General features: G+C 41.7%; 1 protein-coding gene across 2 annotated transcripts in view; it reads right to left on the bottom strand.

Annotated features, from left to right (window-relative positions):
* USP25 (ubiquitin specific peptidase 25) overlaps positions 1 to 23,599 on the bottom strand; it is a 92,603-nt gene extending 69,004 nt beyond the window's left edge. Inside the window, exons 1-3 of one of the 2 annotated variants that reach the window (XM_021403404.1) lie at positions 23,449 to 23,599; positions 4,961 to 5,038; positions 3,814 to 3,958 (exon numbers count right to left, since the gene is read on the bottom strand). In XM_021403404.1, coding sequence (XP_021259079.1) covers positions 3,814 to 3,958; positions 4,961 to 5,038; positions 23,449 to 23,493 — 268 coding nt within the window. In that variant the 5' untranslated portion in view covers positions 23,494 to 23,599. The remainder of the gene's footprint in view (positions 1 to 3,813; positions 3,959 to 4,960; positions 5,039 to 23,448) is intronic. The other variant, XM_021403397.1, reaches the window with a different exon arrangement.

Here is a 23,883-nt window from a genome sequence, read left to right as displayed (position 1 = left end):
AACAACAGAATAGTATATAGACACTTAAAGAAATTACTCCATTTTTTATAAGAACTCAGCTGCTATCTTGGTTCTTGTTTAGAGTGCTGCAGTTTAAGAACGATTAGAGAGGATCTAGATGTGAGGCAAAAAAAATAGCACTAGGTGTAGAATGCAGGCAATGGTTTGGAAAATTTGGGCTCTCATTCTTAAATTAAGTAAACTCAGAGAAGACACCAAGATGTATCATCTTCAGCCATGCAACATTTCAGCTAAGACAAAAAGGATGAACTGTACTCTGATCTCCACAGGGGTTACCACAAAGAGCAAAAGAGCTAAACGTGAAGAAAAAGAGGAATTTATGTAAGATATTAGCAGTCAGAAAGATCTGTGAAATGCCAAAACGTGTTGCTCTAAACTTTTCAGAGACTCTAGAACACAAGAGCTATTAAGAAACAGGTTATATAAACATCAGCTGATTGAACGACTTTTTGAAACCACTGTGAAGGAACATGAAGATACAAAAAACAGGTCCCTAGAAGGAATGAACTCTCTAGAACTGGTGTGTGGCATTTTACAATTGTACTATGTCCTTCTAAAGAGGCTTCAAATTATTTGACTTGGCTGTAGAATGGGCAATTCATTTTTTTCAACAAAGAATTCCTGAGTTTTCAAAAGAAGAGTGAAAGAGAATTTGTCCTGACAGTTGCTTCATTCAAAGACAATACTTCTGTCTTCTTTTTATTCTGCTGCTTCCTTTAACCCTGGGTTCTGCAAGTTTCTCAAATAATGAGAAAGAAAATTCATATACACTTGGCAATGCAATAATTCTAATGTGCAGCCACAGATGAAATTACACTGAATTAATGCAAATAAAAATTTCTGGAGATATCAATGAAGTGAAAATATTGTAAAGTACTACTTTACTACTTCTCTTGTTTTGTTTTAAATACAGTGCCTAGGATTTACATAACTAAGCAGAACATTAAAGTGATCATAGATTAAAAGCTGTTCACATGTATGTTGCAATGCTAATATTTAAGCATTTGCTGCTCTCTAACAGACTGCAGAGTAATACCACCTTTGCAAGGGGATCAGAGGAAGCATGCGTCATTTGGCATGAAAAAGCTGCACTTGCAGGTGCTTGCACATACTGTTTTGAACAGGCAAAAAGGCAAGTATCGTGAATAACAATAACTGCAAGTCACTTTTTGATTTTAAAGAGACTAAATATTTATGCAAACTGTTTTCCCCACTTTTCACAACTGCTGAAATACTACATAAGCTAACAACAAAAAATGATTTTCTTTACACCTCCTAACATATTGAATGCACCTTAAGTGCTCAGTTGAGTGACCATCATCAGTTTTTGGAAGAGCCAACGCAGCACAATCCAGGCTGATTGTTAAGATACGACTTCCTGTTATATACACTTTTATTTTACCCCTTAACTAAGTAACCATTACAAAGAAACGTCAATCAAGCCCACTAAATATTTTAGATATGCTTTTAATGCAGTGCATATATTCAAAAACTTCCATAAGTGACTGGAGGGTTTTTTGTGGTAGAAAAAACAGCTTTGATATTTACCTATTACTGTCTCATCCTCAGCTTGAATTATCTAACTTGGTGGCACAGCAAACCTAGGTGACTCATAACTTCCTAAGTGCCAAATACATACACATAGTTAAGCAGTAAGGAATGATAAGAGTGAGTTATAATTATCTTCATGCAATTATGTGCGATAGTAAAAGAGAGTCAAATTTAAAAGGCAAGATACTGTCAGCAGATCCACATAGTTACTGAGATGTGGTAATAACATTCTTCATAGAAGGGAGCGTTGATGGCTGAAGCCATCATTACTGAATATTTTCCCATCCATATCTAGCCTTCTACTCTCTTCTCTTGAATGATCCACAGCCTTTCACCATACTCCCTAATCTGGCACTACCTACCAACGTAGGACCCTGAAACTTGTCCATCTTAAACAGATTGCATTTTTGAGATTCGTAATCAAAATAATTGCAGGCAAACAAAACATAATGAGAGAACTGCAAGTTTCTACAAGAAGCTTTTACTAGAACTCCATTCTACAGATGGAGAGGGGCTATATCATCAGATTGGTTTAGACTTCGGCACTGATTTAGACATCTAGTTCTTGCCTCAGGGCCCCTCCAATGTGAAGAAGAGTTGGCCAGGATGCCTTGACTACTGGCCTGCAGTGCTATGGAATAGTAAAGAATTCAGGCCTGCTTTCAGCCCTCTAGAAAATAGAATATCCTGAAATCCAGTTTGGAATCTGCAACTAAAGACTTATTCTTTTCAATTTGACCATCAGTCATGGTTACTGTTGACTCTGCAAGCTTGACTCCTCCTTGTCTTATATACCTTGTCACTTCATACCTTTAATGAGGTTGAATAACACATCAAGTGATGCCAAAGCAAAATACTTCAATTAGTGGGATTAACAATAAATCTAATCAAATGCAGACTGCAAGCGATTCCAGATTACTTTTCTACTGCCACAGGAGATCTTCATTACTGGAGACCACGTCAACAGTGGTAAGTCCATAGAAAATAGTCTCTGCTTACTCAACTGATTTTCTGACACTACATATTGAGCAGATGTGGGATTTAATGTGTGTTTTCTTTTTAAAAGTGAGGGGATAATACAACTTCCTAAGTGCATGTTATACAGGGATGCTAGTAGTAAGAACAACTGAAACACAGTTTTCACATCTGAGATGTTGAGAATAAACTCAACCCCAATTTAAAAAAAGAACATTTTTTAAAAGGTGTTTCTTTCAAGGTGTCAGGGACAAAAAGATAATTGTACAGTGAACAACGAGTTACAAATAAACTCTTAAACAAAAAAAAAAATAGTGCCACCATAGCCAACCCAATCATAGTGAAATAAAGGAAAAAGGTCCTGCTGTGCCTGAAGCTAAATATTCCACTAATTTCATAAAAGCTACAGAGATGTACTACCCACATAGTCAAAGGATTAATACATATTTTAATGAAAAATATTGTATGGCAAGGTTTAAAATTTTGGAAAGGAAATACAGCATCAATAAACTTAACTTTTACAATCCTTCTGCAAAACTTCAAGTTTGCTTTTGTTATTTCCTATATTTACTTGCAGAACAAACTTAACATGCAGTTAATATGCAGAACCACAACAAGACAGAGCTTTTCCTATCAGTAGTTTTCTCATCACCATTGTATAAAAAGTGCAGCTACTTTAACGTTTCTTCTTTATTTTTTCTCCATAAAATTAGCTATGCACCCACCTAAGCAAAGTAATTGAATCGACAAAGCTCAGGAAAATATAGTTTTGTGAGACCTCACATATCAATGACATTAAGTTGTTTAAAAAGAAACATTTTCAATACTAATTTCACATACTGAATACCTACTTTTTCACTACAAAATGCAAATCTAAACTCGCATCGGTCTCCCTGGCAAAGTCACCCCTGCCAGGGCAAATCTACTCCTAAGCACATTAAGAAACACATTCACAGACTCTTCTAAACAATTTTTTTTTTTTTTTGAATTGTCAGACTACTGGGTTTTTGCCTTTACTTATGTACTGCATATCCCACAAATAAACCCTCTAAAAAGGAAAAAAAAAAGATAGAAGACCCAGGTATTCACCCTCCGATCAGTATATCAGTAGAAAAAAATTTAAAAAATAACCAAGATGTTGAAATAAGGAATGAAACAATAAGTAATAGTCTCAGAGTTATTAAGTAAGACTTATCAGTCAATTTACAGGCAAGTTTTTAATTTCCTTGCCTTTAAAATAAACTTACAAAAAGAGAAAATACTTACTCGTGTCTGCCTGGCTGCCCACACTGATGTATCTGTCATTTCCAGGAAGTGCTGTCTGATAGTAAGTTGCCTCTTCTTGCTGGGGTACCTTGGCATTCTTTGCAGTGAGGAAAGCCACAGCCAACTCCAAATTACCATTGCTGTCCTTTAACCATATATATTAAAAAAAAAAGTGAGAATTTCTCCACTTTTTTTTTTTCAAAGATCAATGACATATCATATTTTTAGGTGAAATATTCATTAAAAAACAAAGTTTCCAAGCTTGTATGTTCCACATATTTCACAATTTCTAACCAAAATAAATATAAAGCATTCTATAAAAATAAGGACATTGTAGCATAGGTCAACCCACCAACTAGCATAATGACCACACTCACAGATTTCAACAGCAATTAAACATATTCTTCCAAAAACATATTATTTCATTTTTAAGTCCAGAAATACTAGCTTTTGAAAGGCATTGTGTACATTACTTAAGCTGAATCAGAAGCAACAACTATATCCATGTTTTAAATAGACTAAATGTTCATTAACCATTTATAAATGGCTAAAAAGCTCTGCTTAAAAGAGTGGATGTTTCTTTGTATCTATTCGGGGAAAGAGAACACAGAGAAATCTGCCATTCTTGCATCATCTTGTGTTGTGAAGGAATGTGTGATGGTTGCAGAAGCAGGCAAACAATGCCAAAATAGCAAAAGGTGACAAGTTCAGGAAGAGTTCTTTGTTCTGCACACTAAGCAGGATCCGTCCGTGCTAGAAAATCTTATCTACCCCTTGATAAGAAAACTAGAGTGTAACTCACCAGGTGTCAAGCCGCTGTACTAGCATCAAAGTACTCAAAACACTTTAGCCAAAGGTTGCCTTCCAGGCAAGCCATGCCATTCATGTCTTTTCATGTTTGATCACCAGATTAGTTTTTTTTTTTTTTTTTAATCTCAGTACCAAAACAGATCAGGCTTGCTTCTGAAGTGAATAAGTCATCATTAATTTTTTTCCCCCTAAAATACATCTAAAAGTAATTCAGATTGAGGATGGAAGGAAAGGAAGACAAAAGAAAGCAAGCATGGCACTTCTTGGCTTTCAGCATCAGCTAATGACAAGATGTACAGTTAGCTACATGTAGGAAACTTCCTAACAGCCATCTTACCTTCAGTGCCTGTTGTAGTACCTGGATGTCATTGATACCAGTGATTTCCCTCAGCTGATTCAAAAATGTCTGCTGATGCTAAAAACAGAAGCAGATAAAAAATAAGGTAAGAGTCAAATAACAGCAAAACCACTATTACTGATGGGCATGCTTTTCTACAAACATCAAAAAATATCTCTGTATAAGCTCTATATACCACGAAGTGGGAGAGCCTTTACTTTCTTTTAGTTTGTGCAACTTGGACAATTAATTCTCACATTTAACAGTCTTTTTTGTTTGTTTTTACAAAAAAAAAAAAAGATGAGTTATACAACACAGGTGAAAGGAGCCCACGCAAAGCCCCAGTTAGCCCTCCTAAACAAATGAAATTTTACCTTGGTTTTCAAGGGCAGTAGGAGAAATAGTTTATTGTACTCCCACCAAAACTAATTTCTTCAACTCTTCATTACTCTCAACTCCGCATTTCCTTAACATAAGCAATTTCTAGCCATTCACACCTCAAAACTTGGAAAGTCATATTTACTGAACACCAAAATTTTTTAGAAGAAATGTCATAAAAATGATTTATTTTTAAGAAAAAGACTAAAGGAAAACATTAGGAATCAGTCTTAACCATCTTCCCAGACTAGCTGAATCCAACTCAGTCAGCATCCACGGTAGGTCTTCAAACAACTCTTGTAGTTAGAACAGAGCGCTAGAAGGTTGTAACTTAGACATTCACTTCATACGAATTTTGATATAAATATAAATAAAAATTTGTTCCCAGCCCTGTTTACAGCCAACAGCTGACTCTCTCCACTCATGTTCAGATATCGCATCACAGAAGCAAAAATAGGCACTAGGCTGGGACAGTCCTTGCACTTCTCTAAAATATGAAAACCATCTTAACAATTAAAACCATGAAAACACAGAAGATTGACCATTGTTCCAAACTAAACGATTCCATTCTTCCTTTGGAAGATGAGAAAAAGAGAAGAGCTTGGTGGTATTTGCAAGTGGTTTTTCTTTTTTGTTGCTTGTCCACCACATGCTGAATTCCAAACAATAATTTCATCTATAAAAAAGAAGATTTTGTCAAATACAGGGTTTGGTTTGCTCGACAAAAGGCATATTTCCTATTAGTGACAAATAAATGGTCTCATGTTACTCTCCAGACTCAAATTAAAAAAATAACTATAATTGTCTTGCGACCACTTCTAAGACACTTTTCTTTACTCTGAGTTATTTGGAATCAAATATTCAAATAGCCTTATTCTCTCCTTATCACAGCTTTGTATAGAGGAGGAAATTAAGTGCTGCATGAATGCTGAACTCCCCAGTGTGAAATTAACCTGGCAGGCACCACTTCATGCCCTAATAAGTTGAAATAGAAGGCGTATAGTTCAGGATGTTTATGAATTACATACACAATCCTCCCTTCATTTATGATCCTAAGGGACGCTGCTAACAATCCAATTTGCTTTTTTTCTTTTCTTTTTAAAAGCCCTGCTATTGGCACAAGGGAAGAGAAGTGATGAGGCAAACAAACTCCCACTCTCTCCCTGTCCCCCGCCCCCTCATTTGTTTACTCCCTGCATTTCACAGCACTGTACAAAGGCAAGACTTGTTTCCCTTATAAAGTCTGGTAAAAAGCAAAGAAAAAAAATAGGAGAAATATGAAAAAGAATATCTTGGAAAAGTATTAAAACTGGCAGGAGCAACTCGAGGGCAGTGAACAGCAGCAGAACTGCTTTTGTATTCTTACCGACAAGATGATTAGTAGTTGTAATAGAAAATACAACACAAAGTTACGACCAATTCCTGTATCTTCCACAATATATACAACACTTGGAAAAGCTGAGGAAGAAGACTGAAGGATAATTCAATTGTTCACAGAGACTGGAAAAAGGCAGAAGAGACAGTTTACCAACAAACAATCTCTTAGCAGCTCAAAATATTGGCTGTTAATTTATGAGCACAGCTGTGCCATTTAAACCTAGACATCTGCAGTTTATATCCAGATTCCAGGATTCTGATGCAAAGTTGCACTTCAAGGCCCCCTGCCCAAGGACATGGGCAATTCAAAAATCAGAACCAGGCCCAGAGATGCTCCTTCGTCATCAAGATATTACTTAAATATCTAAATACATACAGAGATATATAAAGGCCAAAAGATTAGGCACTCAGATCCAGAATTTCTGGCTGGTAGTTAAGTGAAATCCAAATGATGGAAATTAAGAGGAAAATTAACAGTTATCCTGGATGCCTTACAGGGAGCTGCCCCAGGCCTGTATTGATACAGGTCATTCTGCTCCTTTTCATTACAAATGACAGTGCAGACAATTAATATCTAGGAACAACAGCCACACCATTTCCTCATTCATCGGTGGATAAGTTTTCATTTTCTTTTTGCTTCTCCACTCACATAAGAAGTTTAAGAAATGCAATCGTATCTGTATTCAAAGATTCAAAACTACACTCTAATTTAGTGCATCTGTAGTAGAATCTGCATCGAAGTCAACAGAGCCCGACACAGCCACTGGTGCTAAGAGATCCACTTCAATCCTTTCAGCTCCTAGTTGCCTACGTCCACTCCTGTTTGCCATCCTCGCCCTTGGAGTTCCAAATTTACATGATAGGTTCCACAGTTGATCTATAATTCAGATCCTGCAGTTTAGTTAGTAAGAACTCTACACATACCCGCATCGTACATGTACCACTGCACATATTACACTGTACATGCATACATATAAAATACATATATACACACACTTCAATAGCATTTGACTAAGCTCTAAGACGACTCCAGGACTTGCTCTATGCCATCAGATTCCGCTGGCGTTAAGTGCTACAGGGTAACCCAAATCCTGGGTGGGGTGAAGGAGATGATGGCCAACAAAGACCTACTGATGCCCCAATCCCCAGCTGCTCACAGCCCTGCAGCCCTCTGCCCCATCACGTCATGCAGCAGTCAGCTCCCCAGGGTTTTCATGTGTGAGCTTTTCCCAGCCTTCCCCCTTCCTCTGCGTCTCTGAGGTACGTGGTATGTATCTCAGGGCTCTCAGCTCATGGCAGATTTAAACTAACAGGAAATTCTTACATTTTCCTGGACAAATGCCAGATTTGTACATTAGGAATGCATGCCCTTATTTCCAATTCTTTCCTTTTTCAGCCATCCCTCTCTTCCTCTCAGGAAACGCCCATTTAAGATTATCTGGTTTATAACCTCACACAATAGCACATTCAGTAGCTGTGCCAGTGCTAGTGAAGCAGAAAAGGATCTACACTATTATCTGCTTAGGAAGATACTATGCTGAAATTAGTTCCGCAACAGTACTGTAAACTCTGACAATGTCTCAATGCTTATTTGGATAAGGTAAATCTCAAAAAACAACTAATTCTGAATTACACTGCAAATGAATTTTAAAAATAGCCATTTTTAAGCCGTTTATTTTCTCATCTCCACAACTCCTAAAGAAGTACATATAAGCTTTGGCTTTATTCATGACAACATTGAAATATTTGTATTTGCAACACAAGCACTTTAAAACTTAGACAAAAAAGCATGCCATGCAAGTTTCCAATAAAGAAATGGTATGTTTTGAAATAAATGAGATGGTCCAACCATTATTAACAGAAAGTGGGACCTACTGCCTCACTGCACAGGTCATTTGAAGAACAGTACATAAAAATGAACTACTGCACCCTTTCCTTTCCAAGGGATGTACACTTATACTAGGGACAGACACACACACACAAAAAAAAAAAGAAATAAAAATCACAGACAAATGCCGAGAACAGCACCTTGACTCATTTCCTCCACACAAAACCCACTCGCTTTTCTTTCCGAAGCAACACTGATCTGAAAGAGCTATTTGATGGAAGAAACCCCTAGAGACACCGCACATTAACCATCCTCTAGATAAGCTGTTGGCCAAGTTCCACATAGGCAAATAAAAAGTAGTCCCTTCCATAAAGATCCCCATTTCAACACTGGGATAACACACAGCCAGCTCCAGAAGGTGTTGTTGCACATCCCTGGTCCTACCGTTCTCCTTCTCTGCGTACACAGAACAAACGTACATAAATATATAAATTCTGAAGTGCGTATGTATAGATCTATACACACACACACTTAAGAATGTAATATTTGGCTTGTGCAAAGACGAAGTTAAATCTCCGCACTGGCATTGACCTGCTCATCCTTACAGCACCCTCCTAAAGCACAGTGTAGTAGGGTTCCCCTGCTTGGTATCTCCTAACTGGGTTTCCTTTTGTTCAGTCATGAAAAGAGAAACCTCTGACACGACATCGTATCTGTCAAGAAAGTAAGTAAAAATATTTTATTTTTATACACACACAAAATGCACCCCAGCTTTGGCTTGGAAGAAAAAAATCACCTGCAGAGAGAAAAGGATGTGCACAGAGGCTGGAGGTTTTCAGCCTGTGACTGCTCTGCCAAGGCTGCCAATTACAGCAGCAGCTGATGCTGAAAGCAAATGTACTTCAAGGAAGCAGAAGGACACAGCAATAACTTTCAACCAACCACAGCCTGGATCAAACAGAAGTTTAATGGGGGAAAATGCTTGAGTGCATTACTTCCGTACATACAGTCCTCCCTGAAAAGTTAAAGGCAGGATCCCATTTAGTCATAGTGCTATATAGCCTATATTCATCGTAAGACTACACTCAAGAATACTCACTGCACTTCTACAGTTTCCACGGAGAATCACAAAAATGCACTACTTCAATTGAAAATGCTGAGTGACTTTGCAATGAATTTCAGGATTTGACTTGAAGGACTCTACACAACAGGGAGCACGCATTCACACAAATACTCACTATTCTGAGCCTCAATGTCCCTTTTAGTTGCAAGGGAGTTGGACTAGATGGCCGTCAGAGATCCCTTCCACCCCTAAGGATTCTATGATTATATGATTCCATTTACTCTCTTCTAAATATAACATTCACATTTATTTAAACCTTCCAAATAAGATTTTAAGAGCCACATTTATCACCTAGATAGCAGCCATCCTTGCAAAAAGCAGAAAACCCTGTCAGCTCACAGCTGGTGATTTCTCAGGCTATTCTATCCCTAAGCAGGCCAAGTGGTTTCACATCCTCCCCTCCACATTCCCCTGGACAGAACAGAAAAGGAAGGAAACCCCAAAATTTGATTTCTTACGCAGCTGCTGAGAGAGAAGAGTAAAAGAAGAGGGAAGTATCTCCTTCTAATATGGTCTTCTCAGGAAAATGCTTAGGTACTACTGAGCATATACATACTGTAACACAGCACACAGAAAGCAACAGAAACACATTGCCTTAAACACGTTCAGAGGATTTTCTATCACTTCCTAACAGACTACAGGAGCACTGAAACTCAGCTCTATATTCCGACTCCATTGCCCTACAGTTTTATTACTTGGATTCTTTCCAACCCAACCCATTCTGTGATTCTGTGACCATGATTTCTCACATTCGGCTCAGTGCAACAGAAAGAATTTCCCAGCAAAACAGTGTCAAGCCAGGTCTTTACTGCTTACCCTTCTCCTGTTTTCATACTAACATCAACTCTAAAAATTAATCACTGCAACACCAATGAGATCCGCACACTCATTTAACTAGTTCTAAGTTCGACTTCAAGTTACAGTCAATCAAAAGGCCATGTAAAAGTTTGCTTCTTCACGAGATCACTTTTGATTCTTACAAACTCTGATAACTGTGACAATAATTAGCAAAAATCTCTGTATTCCTCTCCAAATCTGTTGGGTTATAAGAGCTACTGGTGGTGGGCTTTCCAAAGCACAAATATCAGCAAACTACATAAAATTCAGAGGGAACCTGACCACAGACAGCTGCTGTGCAAATGCCCATCCTGACAGAATGCTCGAGTCCCAGTTCATGTCCTCATCATACATCCACGTATTTGGACCCAAGCATCAAGAGAGCTGCCAACAGTACATGCAAGCCACAGCAAATTAAAACAGATGGGCTCAATGTCTGGCAACACTATATACATGGAAGGAAAAAAAGAGGCTAGAAGATGACAGATATGCAGCCAATGATATATATCTTCAGGTATATATCATTATAAATTCCAATTATTATTATAATGACTCCTGGTCATTTTCTTTTGTAAAAGTGTTTTTTTCTATTTTTTTCCCCTTCCATTCATGTATATATATACACATCATCATGGCTAAACTTTAACTTTTACAGTATTAGCCCATGCAGCACCACTGAGGTACAGGCTCCTCATAGGAAAAACTATTGCCTAGGATATCATAATTGTACTGTATCGATCATTACAAAAGTCTTTCTGAATGTCTAAAAAAAACCAACAACATGAAAACTTGTCATTCTGAAGTCTAAGACAACGCCGCACATTTTTAACTTCCTGCTCTGAGATGTTTTTCTTTGCATCTCAACCACAGTTTAATATCTCATGCCAAACATGAGTTATTTTAGCTCATGTTTGAGAGACTTTACAGCCCTATCATCACTCATTTATTATCCATCTGTCACCAAAAGGCTAAGACCTACATCTCAACTCACAGCAGCAGGTCAGGGTTTTGTTTAAATGATTTTTAAATGACTTTTTCCCAGAGAACCATCATGATTTCACACCCTGCTTGCACAGTAGGGAAGAGATCCCACAAAAAGAACATCAGGTGATTCCTTTCTTCTTGAACTCTGCCATTACAGTAATGACAACAACTGCTCTAGGAATAAACAGACAAACTTTGGAAGCCTTGAGTTTGCTCAAGCCAGCAAGACCCCAGTCTGCAAGGTCTTGAGGTACTGTCAGACCGCAAGCAGTTTCTGAAAAGGCAGCTATGCTCTCCAGGCTGTGGCTCCTGCCAGGCCATGCAGGTGCAATCCTCTCGTGTGCGGCCAGGTGCAATCCTCTCGTTCCTGTCAGCCAGTGCTGCCCATCGCCTGAACTTCCAGCAGCCTGGCACAGGCTCTTGCTACGCTAGCAGAAAACTGTTCTTCATTTTTAATTTATTTCCTGCTGACTTCGTGAGAGCCAGAGCTGGTCCAAGAGAGAGGATAAGACCAAGGTTGCAACTCTTTAGGCTGGATCAAACAATAGTCTTATGAGATTGAATTGTTTCTCTGCCTCATTTTTTAATCCCGTTTTTAACTGAGTGAGAAAAACTGAGGAGAAAAAAGTCTCTCACAATCTTTGCCCTACTTCAGCACTACTGCAGAAACCTTACTCCAACAAAAGATGAACGTAAAATTAATACAGCAGCACAGCACTTGCAGTGATCTAATACTCCTGATATAGCTATATAGTGCGTTGCACACCAGGCAAATACTAAGCCCATTCCGGCACATACTGCAGCTGCATGCTGTCCAGTATTCCAGTCCAGAATGATCAATTCGACTGCAGCTGTTAATGACCAACATCAAAGAGCACACTGCACGTAAGCTCCCTGAGATCAGGAAGGATTTCACAGACTCAACTGTCTTTCTGAATAGAACAGCATGAGAATCCTAAATAAAAAGTTAAATTGCACTTTCTAAGACCAATCTTTATAACAAACAGTCCACGGTATCTAATAGCAGGAAGACATTTAGGGAAAGCAATTTCACTCCACTACCCGATTTCAGGAGGAAAAAAAAAAAATACAGAAAGCCCTTCATTAAAGGATTTTCCATTTAGTACAATTTAAATTAAAAAGTTGCTAACCTGATTGCCTAAAGAAGAGGACCCTGCATCCCCAGTGCTCCCGCCCTTCTGGAGCTCTGGCAGAAGGGCAGCAGCAGCAGCTGGCCCCTACCCTGCAGGCAGCACACAGAGGAGGCTGGGCACTGCCTCGAGATGCTCCCAGGACATGGCTGCCTTGGCTGGTCTCTTCCCACCTTCACGACTTCTCACCTGGGTTGTATTATCAAACAGAGTCCATCAGAAAGGAGAGTTGCCACTATTTGCAGCAATCAGTAAAATTATTTCATAGCGTATCCTGCCCCTACAGACCATATTCAAAGACATCCTGAAAAAATGTACCTTGTTAGCTTGACGGAGGTGGAAAGGATGGGGAAATTCTGCAGAAGAGCAAGACTCCTGATAGCATCAAGTCATCCACAACCTGTGACAGCACCTAAGCTACCACCGGCACAGGCTGCCCAGAGAAGCTGTGGTGCCCCATCCCTGGAGGCGCTCAGGCCCTGGGCAGCCTGAGCTGGTGGGGGGCAGCCCTGCTTCCAACCCAAACCATTCTATGATTCTATGCAAATTAAAACTGCATTGCCTTCCTACCAACAGCGTGATGTCAACACATTCCCCATCAAACAACAGAAATACTGAACTCCAGCAGCAAAATGGTCAACCATTTTCCACTCAGAAGCAAAAGAGCCTTCAGCGTGTTTGCTGGGAGTAGAAGGCAGCTGCAAAATCCTTCCTTGGTCTACAAGTAACACAGCAGTGTTTCTACAGAGCACACACACTCTCAGCCAGCAACAGAAAGGAGGTGGCATAGTTACCAGTTGTCTTCTTTACAACACCTCTAGAAGTTCCAAGGCACCATGCCAAGGCAACAGGATCTGGAACTGGTGATGAACAGAGAGCTCTGTCCATCTTTAACATCACGAAGCCCAGAGGTTGTCCAGCAGGACAACAGACTGGTACTTAATGCAGCAGGCCCAGTCAGCTTCAGGTGAGGGGTGATTATGGCTCAACCAGGGCTGTCACAATACATGTTCTGTGCCTTTCAGTATGACTCCCATAAAACACATGCAGGACTAGAGTGAACTTTTAAAGCCTTCCAGTATGATGGGAGATGTTTCTCCATTTCCAAACAAATAAAGCAACACTGAGGTGAAGAGAAGGCTTAATTCCAGTATCCTATGTAAAATAAAAAAGAAAAAGCTATAAACTTAGGTTCTTGAATCAAACAAGCTTGCAGATGACTGCCATCAAATAATGAGGAGATTCTTATGTAATGTAATGTGAGAAAACACTAGTGGCAAAGTCTCTAAGTGAAAAAGCAGTTTTATTGAAATTCAGACTAAGTCTTAGAATAGAGACAAGCACTTCACTTTTCTTGAGGTTGTACAGTTGTGAGAAGAGCATCCATCACAGAAACCATGTGCAAACCTCAAGCCTAGCACTCACTAGTCATCAAAAGGAATAAACGGCATTAAGCATAGCTACACAATTCACAGCTCAAAACTTTCAGGCCTCAGACCCTAATGACAAGTAAACAGCCTGTTTAAATCAAAGGGAACCATGCGGATTATGGGGTTCAACACAAACGAAATTACGACAACTTAACTGGTAGAAAGGAGCTACAGAGACATATAATGCCACTATATGGCATGCATTAATTTCCACAAATTCCCCCCAGATGGAGTCAAGATATACAGGTCAATTAAACAGCAATGTAACAAGCCTTTAAAACGGCACTGCTCTCTGAAAATCTTCTATTAAATACATCAAATGTATTTTTCTGTCTGTGTATTTTTCTGCTCACATGTACATGCTTTTACTACATGGCTAAGAAGGTTTTAAAGATGTTATAACTACGATCTACCTTTACTTGAAAACTAAACTAGATAAAATTGATTTTGTTGATAAGAAACAGTTTAAAATAAATGCCATGCAGTGTATGCTTTTTTCAGCAAGAACCTACCAATTAAAATTATTCAAAAATCTACAATAAGCAAAAGCATCAAGTCAAAGCTGCATGCTTCAGAATAAAAAATTTGCATACGGCTATTTCTGCTACATTAAAAAAAATATTTTACATACACAAATTGATGTCAGGTGCTGCTTCCTGAGTTAACCTACTTGCACTTCAGCCTTCAAATTATTCCACATCACACATTCATTGGATTCCATTTCTCTAACATGTTTACTTAGGAGAGCTCTGTTAAAAGTGTAAAAACTCAATGTTGCAATCTCTCACAACAGTCCCATCATAAGACAACACCTGGTTTCAAGAAAACTCTCATGCTGATGGCTTTCAACATGCTCCAGAATTTCAACTAGTCACATAGGTCGCTCTGAAAGTAACATCTATTTATTTTCATGGGAACGACAACATGAGATACAAAGAGCATCGCAATACTATTTGATAGAGCAAATTCTCCGCCACAAAACACCATTTTTCAATACAGTCACCACCATTAACCGACTTGCATAGATGAGCTGACTGAGATGTTCTTCATTTTGTGGTGTGCAACAGCTGTGTGTGGCTGTCCAGAACATGGCTTGTCTTTCACATTGCTGCTGCCACTGCTGAAATGCACCATCAACCACCTCACTGTGCTCACATCCACTGGTTGGCCTCCATAAACATTCAGCAAGCATCAATGAATGTCAGCAGGTACCATTTTTTCTGCATGGGCAATTCAGTGACACACCTTTGCTTCATCCAGACTTCCACATCAGACACCATTCTGTCAGACTGCCCCTCTGCTGCTATCTGTTGCACAGAACAAAATGCGATGGAATGTTGGTGGGAAAGTTCAGCCTCTCTTGCCATACCACCACCATCTGCTTCTGACATCATGGGCCAAGATAATAAAATAGGAGGCATTACTTTCAGAGCAGCACCGTTCTTTGTATAGTCTCAAAAGAATAACAACTATGAAACCTAACTAAAAAAAAAAAGAATGCCTTATTAAATGGCAAGATTCTAAGCCTACATTGATTAAAACGTTACAATGCTTGAAATCAGTGATGTTCCTAAATACATGGAAATGAAATCCACAGTCACACAGACAAGAACTCACTAGGATTGCTACAGACAACTGAAATTACTGCAATGACATTTTGTGTCAATCTCTCTTTTACACCACCTTAGGATCAAATTCTACCCTCACAGAAATGTTACTATTGACTTAAAATGTTTTAGACTTTTGAGTCTAAAACCACAGACATCACCACATTCACCAAGAAAACCACCATACTGTCATCTATGAGAAGATACAGCCCCACAGCTCTCACCAGAAGGCAGTGCGTGCACCTCAGTCACTCCCAGCACACATGAACAGATTTACTTTTCCTTTATTCATTTCTAAAAACTGGCAGGGTTATTCTAAAAAAGTTGCATAAAAATTTTCTGTTGATGGCCTGTAGAGACCTTAGTCCATCTACTGCAAGTTTTGATGCCCCAAAGAAACTGAAGCCCACAGTTCCATGAGAACATGGAATTCTTAATGCTGTAGGAGTGCAACATTTTAGGTAGTGGCTGAATTCAACCACAGCATAAACAAAGGCTGCTTTCTACAACCTTAGCTAAGGTGCATTAGCAGAATGCAGCTTTTGGCAGTATTTGTTACCTATATTAATGTTATGCTGAAGACATTAAAAATCTGAGCCATCATAGAATCACCAAGGTTGGAAAAGACATCTAAGATCATCCAGTCCAATCGTCTACCTACCACAAATATTTTTCCACTAAACTATGTCCCTCAGTACAACCTCTAAACGTTCCTTGAACACCTCCAGGGACAGTGACTCCGCCATCTCCCTGGGCAGCCCATTCCAGCGCCTGGCAACTCTTTCTGAGAGTAAGATTTTCCTAACATCCAACATGAACCTCCCCTGGTGCAACTTGAGGCCATTCCCTCTTGTCCTACTGCTAGTTATGTGGGAGAAAAGGCCAACTCCCACCTTGCCACAACCTCCTTTCAGGTAGTTGTAAAGAGAGATAAGGTCTCCCCGGAGTCTCTTCTTCTTCAGACTAAGCAATCCCAGCTTCATCAGCTGCTCCTGGTAAGACTCATACTTCAGACCTTCACATACACTGTTCAGAACACCTTGTTGCCAATTTAAGAGTTACAAGTGTTCACCAAAAAAAAAAAAAACCATTAAGAAATGCCATTTGCCAAGTGGATGCAAGTAAAAATACTTGCCTTTGCTTATCACAAAGCCTGAGTTTGCCCCATTTTGCAAGGCATGCCCCCACTATTCCACTCAACCTCAGCTTCAAGTTATTTTGTCACTGTATCTTCTTGTATTTTTAAATAATCCTTTTTTTTTTTTTTTTTTGAAATAGAAAAGGTGGAGTATACCAGGCAAGTTCCAACTTCACTCTTTGTTTACATAAAGCTACATACTATGATTCAGGTTACCAGCTTTCCACAATCAATTACCCTTGCCTTATTAACCAGAAGTTACCACACGTCATAAGGACAGCCTCAGCTACCGCCCTATACATGCTGTGCACACAGTTCTCAGGCAGAAGTTGTGCGCACGTTGCATTAATCATGTTCAGTGAAATTAACATGCACTCCAGCCAAATATTTTCCACTCTCGGGCAGGTTCTTCAGCAGTACCCCAGCTGATGAAGTGCAATCACCACCCAATGGAAGTAGCCTTTATTTCCTGGCAGGAAGAAAACTGAAGTCTATCCCAAATTCATTCACAGCAGCCTCTCCTGGTGCTCCAGCCTGCTACTGCAGCATGTCACTGCTCTGCTCACCCCAGGGACAGACAGCAGCCCTCTGGGGAGAGGCTGATCGCTCACAAACTACGGGTGTCTGACTGCTGACTAGAGAATATCACATCGGCAGCTCAGACACTGGTTACTGGCAGGGAAGTTTAGCATGTCCGTTAAATAATTTTTTTTTTTAAAAGGAAAGGAATGAAAAAACATAGACTTCATTCTGCCTTGATGCAACCTTTGCCATACTGCACAATTGCACTGAGCAGGAGAACAAGAAAGTGAAAGCACTCAGGACACTTTCATTTTCCAGGAAAGCAAAGCTGCTCTCGCAAAGGTCTTTCCAACTCAATGTGAGAGAAGGACAGACTTCCCTGTCTCAGCCCACGCCCCAGCAAGACAGACAAGACACACTGCCCCATCACTCCAAATTTTGAGATCCCTGAGCCATAGTAAGTGAACCACAAGATGTCAACAAGAAAAATCGTATTTTTAAAAAGTTGACCTTTTAAAGGAACATCTTCCTACGTGAAAACATGCTAGTGAAGACACTGCCCTTAAGGTTCTGGTTTACTTTTTCTGCTGAGTAACTCTAGGAATGTCATGTGTGGCTCTCGGCTTTTGCCAGACTCTGGGAGCTGCAGATCAGTTCCTCACCACAGAAAGCAAAGAACAGCAAAACAGAAGAACCCAGAGGCACCCAGAAAACACCATCACTGACACCACTGGGCTGACCTTCGGAGCTCCACCGTGAGCCATGCTCATCTTGGGCACCCCTGTCAGCTCTACCAAGACTTGGATCTGTCCTGACAGGGCAGCCCTGAACTGGGTAGGGTGTCGGGGTGGTTCCACACCTGCACCAGCCCCAGGACCACAAGGCTGAACTCGTCCCAATCTGAAGGGAGCGTACAAACAGGAAGGGGAACAACTGCTTACAGGGGTTGATAGTGACAGGACAAGGGAGAATGGTTTTAAACTAAAACAGGGGAGATTTAGGTTAGATATTAGGAGGAATTTTTTTCACTCAGAAGGTGGTGACGCACTGGAACAGGTTGCCCAAGGATGCTGTGGATGCCCCATCCCTGGAGGTATTCAAGGCAAGGCTGGACGTGGCTCTGAGCAGCCTGCTCTAGTGGCTGGCAATCCTGCCTGCAGCAGGGGGGTTGAAACTAGATGATCTTTGAGGTTCTTTTCAACCCTGGCCATTCTACGATTCTATGACCCTCTAAAAACTGAAGTTATGGGGTGAGATTCCCATGGATTAACCGAATAGATGGACTGGTAAAGCTTAGGTATGATCTTCAGCCAGAAATAAAAGAAGATTTAGACAAGAACAGAAGTTTTAAAAAACAATATTCCCTTCCTTGCTTGTGATCAGAACTCAGGTCTGACAAACCTGCTTATTTCATTATATCTTCAGTTAGAGAGGCCCATGAACACTGACAATTTCACAGGACTAGAGAGACGCTACTTCCTCCCTTAACAAATCTTTTCAGACGTAAGAGATCAAAAAAGCAACAGTTCTATTATCCTCCCACTTATCTTTACAAAGAGCTTTTAAAAATGTGAAATATTTTGCTATTTTAAGATACGAGTAATTTGCTTTTTGACCTTTTCACAGAAGCTGATGGGTTGTGTCATCTTTTGTAGCTACCGTTCCTAGTAGCTGAGGATATGGGGTCATCCTGAAGATTGTCTGGGAAGCAGTAAAGACATTTTAAACTACTGCAAAGGGTTAACAGAAAAAAAAAATGTATAAGCCTTACCTTTTAATATTCTGAAGTAGAATTTTCTTTACAAAGTGGGGACCTACAGCTCTTAAAAGATGCTATTTCAGCCAGCTGATAATGATAGTATTATAGTTGTAAGCTCCTGCTTCCACCACCAAATTATTATTGAATATTTGTGAAAGATTTTCTAGAACGCAGTACGTTTTAAGCTACCACACAAGGTTTCAAAAAGGTGCAGATTTGTACCATATTATATTAATGCAACAGCAGCAAGAAAAAAAACACAGGAATCAAAAAACTGCATAGCTACCAAAACGATAATAATTCTAACAGCTCACGAAATGCCAGCAAAACCCACCAGAACATTCATAGTATGAGAAGTACTCAGCATGCCAGCCTGAGGAGACTTTCCAAAATTACTCTGTGTCATTGGTCTTTGCACCCAGCTCTGACTTCCAGAAGACACAAACCCGAGTCCGGACAGAAGGTGTAGCTGCGTTCGACATGAAGGTTTTTAATGAACATTTTTAAAATTCTGTAACAAGATGTGTACATCTAAATTGGTGACTCAACAGCACACTCCAAATAATCATTGAAAACTACTCAGTAGCTGGTGACAACACAGGTAGTACATCAGTCTGGTTATTCTACTTTCTCTTGCCAAAAGAGGTCACAAAACTTTCAGTGTCAGCCAAAGCAGGTCTAACTCCCCATATTCAAGCCCATTGTGACTAGCTGGCCTGCCATATAGCTCAAACAGAGGCAGCCTGCACATGGAGAGATGCATCATCAGGCCCTATTACGTGGCCCAGGGTGCACTTTTCAGATGATGGAGAACACCTGCAAGAGAGGCTCTGGTCACATGAGGAGACATGGGTCCAGGGGGCAAATGGCAGGTCAGGCAGCCCTGAGCTCAGCTGATCATAACACTGAGATTACGAAGGTTGTATGGCTCCTGGGAAGATCATCATCTATCAAGGTGAAAAACAGCACAACTCTCAAATACTTTCTGCGCGTACCAAATGCCGAGGGGATATTCTCTGAGATCACCTCCTGCCATTCAGAACTGAATAAACATCACTATCTCTGTTGCTGGAGACATGTGACTGCATCACCTCAGGTATGGACAACATCACAGCATTAAGAAGTTAGTGACTATTGCTTTCAGCAAAGAAAAGCTGTCACTCCCATAGCACTACACTCTTCCAATAAGGACATCGAATACATAGGTCAAGCACAGTAGAAGTAAATACACCAGCTAGCAGTTTTCTCAATATCCTGAAAAAGAGCAAAAGGGAAGAAGTGAATAGTATTAGACTTTGCTTAATGCCATGCATTGTTTCTAACGTTAAACATCCTCAAAGGTATGTGTTTCTCTAAAATATAAAAAAAAATTAAAAAGCTGATACCTCTAACTTTATTCCACTACTCCTGTGATTAAACCGCCAATATAGTGCTGAATCACAGGTCTGAAATAGCAGTGGAGTGGAAACAAATATCCTTTCATTTCATGGGAAACAAAAGGATTGACGAAGTACGTTTTGAGTCCATGTATGCACCAACACTCAGCCCTTCTCCAAAAGCAGTAGAACTCGATGACACACATAGCTCAGATGCCAGCTATTGCCCTCTGAAATCCAGTTTCTCCAATCTGTTGTCACAAGATGACCGTCGCAGTAATTATGGTTAGGCTGACACACTGCTGAAGCATGTCTGACTTCTCCACATCATTTTTTTTTCCAATCACTAGAAAATTACCTTTAGCCCCACCCCTGCTCTTGCACCCACTGCTCCAGGGACACAGACCAGAGAAGGGCCTCTGCAGCACAAGACACAGTCTGCAGCCACGTTCAAATTCTCTGGGCTTCACGTGGTGAGAACAGACAGCCTACAAACACCCCACCACACCACAGGATCACACGGGAGCTGAGAGTGACAAGAGTAACAAGACTGATTATTTGCTCCAGGAGATAAATTACTACTTCCAATGAGTAGTCAAGATGATCACTCAACATGAAAGAATTTCTTTTGAACAGATCCAAATTCTTCGACTGTACAGTAAACTAGAGACAGCTTCAGTGAGAAGTGGTCTGTTTGTACTTGGGGTATTAATAAAAATCTGCATCTCCCAGTGCTGCTGAAGCTTGACACATACTTCCTGTACGACAACAAGAAAACATCTGATGAACAATGTTGGGAACCAGAGTTGTGAATAAGGTATGCTGGTGACTCAGCCATCTCTTGGAAATCCAATATTCTTCTGTTTAGATGTGGTCTCCTCACACTAACAGAAAACAAGCATGACAAACTTTGAGGTCTGCAGAACAAACTCTCTTTATTTACAGAGCACGGGATTTTCTTCTTTTGAGGGAAGATGATGAGCTAGTGGCACAGTAATCCCTCCAACCATGCCTCAGGCCACTGTACTTCCATAAATTTTCTTTTTAAATGAGAATAAACTGCAGAATGTTAAATTTTGTCACTCAGTTAGCTGTTTGTTTGCCTTACTAAGTAATGGTACACTTCAGTGTCAAACCCTATTTTTTGCAAAATATTGTCAAGTTTGTTTCCCTCTCCCCAGAATGCAACTAAGGATAAAGTAGGAAATAAGGAATATCAGACAGTACAATAATCAGATGGTTCAACAGAAATAATAAATATAAACCTGTGCTATGAAAAAAAAGTTTGTAATTTTATACAGTTTCTGTAGATACTTCAGTAATTTGCATTCATAGAGAAATGTCAGCTTTAGAATTCTTGCTGACTTAAATTCTCCGCTCCAGCATAAAGCACCCAGCGACCTATCCCCAACCAATTTTTAAGCTCATTACACAGAATTGTAAAGGTGGATTGGAAGGGACCTCTGGACACCACCTTTGTCCAACCCACTGCTAAAGCAGTTCCTGAGAGTATGTTGCACAGGGAAGTGCCCAGGCGGGTTTTGAATATCTCCAGAGAGGGAAACCCCACCACCTCTCTGGGCAGCCTGTTCCAGTGCTCTGTCACCCTCACAGTAAAGAAGTTCTTGAAACTGTAATCCTCCTGAACTCCTGACCTGGAAGCAATAGTTTATCCATAACATTTCTTCTGTAGCACTGCTGATAGACTGTCCAGCCCTAGAAGTGCCCAGCAAGGATTATGTAACAGAATGTCCAATACACTAATTAAGGGGTATTTAAGTAAAGCATCAACAGAGCATTTTGCAGAAGACCACCTTCTCAGGAAAGCTGTCAGATAAATAGCAGCAATAAAGAAGTGTTTAAATACAGAGGGCACAACACAAGCCCTACCAGCACAAGCCTGGCACGCAGTCTGACAGCTTTCTGCAACTGAAATCTGTATCAACAAAGGAAGGAAGGGACAAAAACGTCCATTCAGCCCTCTCCTTCCTACCAAGGCTGCCGAAATACATGCTCCCAGCTGAGAGCAGCCCGGAGATACCTGCCTTACCCTCCAGGAGAGCTTTGTGAATACAAGTTGCACCAACTGGATCAATTACACCTTCATCACTGCTTATGAAGCGTGACCATTGCCATTAGACTTCCACCCTGACTATGCCAATGCAAATCTACCTCCACAATCCCACGGAAGCATCACATGCCGCAGAAAAAAAAAATACAACACGGGAGAGGAGGCAGGTCTATCCTGTAAGCACGGCAGGTACACGAGCCAGCAACAGTTACCTTCAGGGGGGAACTGAGAGCCCCGTGGTCGGATTCCAGGATCCTTTTCCCCTTGCCAGTCCCATTAGCTACATGCAAAGAGCCACAGAGGGTGTCCATTTCTGAAGAGATTTTTCGGCAACCCCCGGTCCACATTAAAAGGTGTGTAATGTTGCCGTTCGCTCACCCCTATTTCATAACGTGCATTAATACGGCCCCTAAATACACCACTTTTCTACTTCAGCAAGAGAGCGTCACGGCCATGTATGTGTCACAGCCCCAAAATAGCTGTCACCTTTCGCACGCACTGCTCGGCCTCAACATGCCGCGTACACGAGCATCCTCCACCCGCACGGAGCTGCGGGCAGGCCCTCCCGCAACCTCGGCACCGCGCCTTTCCCCCTCCGTCCGCAGCCAGGAGCGCAACAGGGGCGCACACCCACCCCGGGGCAGCGCCCGGCCGGCTCAGGGCTCTCCCCGCAGCCGGCGCTGGGGTCAGACCCCGCAGCGCGAGGGACCGTACCCCGGGGCGTCCGCGGGCAGGCCTGACTGCCGGCGGGGCCACGCTTCCCCGAGCGGGGAGGGCGGTGGCGCGGGCAGCTGCGGCCCCGCAGGGAGCAGGGCGGCCCCGCTTAGGCCCGGGCTCGGCCGGGGGCAGGGGCGCGCGGAGGGCTCGGGGCCGGGCTCGGCGCTGCGGAGCCGGGCCGCGCTCTCACCTTGGCGGCGCCGCCGGGCTGCAGCACGTTCTGCTCCACCGTCATGGCCCCCGCGCGGCTCCCGGCTGCGCCCCGGGCTCGGCGGGCGGGCGGCGGTGGCGGCGGCTGGGCCGGGCCCGGGCTGGGCGAGCGGAGCGGGAGGAGGCGGCGGAGGAGGAGGAGGAGGGGCGGGAGGGGGAGCCCGAGTCACCGCCAGGCGGGCGGGCCGCCGAGGCGGGCGGCCGCCATGGGGCAGCGCCGATCCGCTCAGGCCCCGCCGTCACTCCCAGCGCGGCCGCCGCTGCCCAACGTGACACGAGCGCGGCCTCGCCGCCGGTCCCGCCCTCAGCCCTTCCGCCGCGGCTCCCGGCGGTGCCGCCCCGCGCACCTGCCTCGCCGAAGCCTCGCGGCCCTTGCCCGGGCCGGCCGCCCCGCGGCTGCCTAGCGGGCAGCGCT

Source organism: Numida meleagris, chromosome 1 (genome assembly GCF_002078875.1).
Source record: "Numida meleagris isolate 19003 breed g44 Domestic line chromosome 1, NumMel1.0, whole genome shotgun sequence".
Classification (NCBI taxonomy): domain Eukaryota; kingdom Metazoa; phylum Chordata; class Aves; order Galliformes; family Numididae; genus Numida; species Numida meleagris.
Note: the sequence above shows the minus strand (reverse complement) of the source record. Positions and strands in the feature narration are given on the sequence as shown.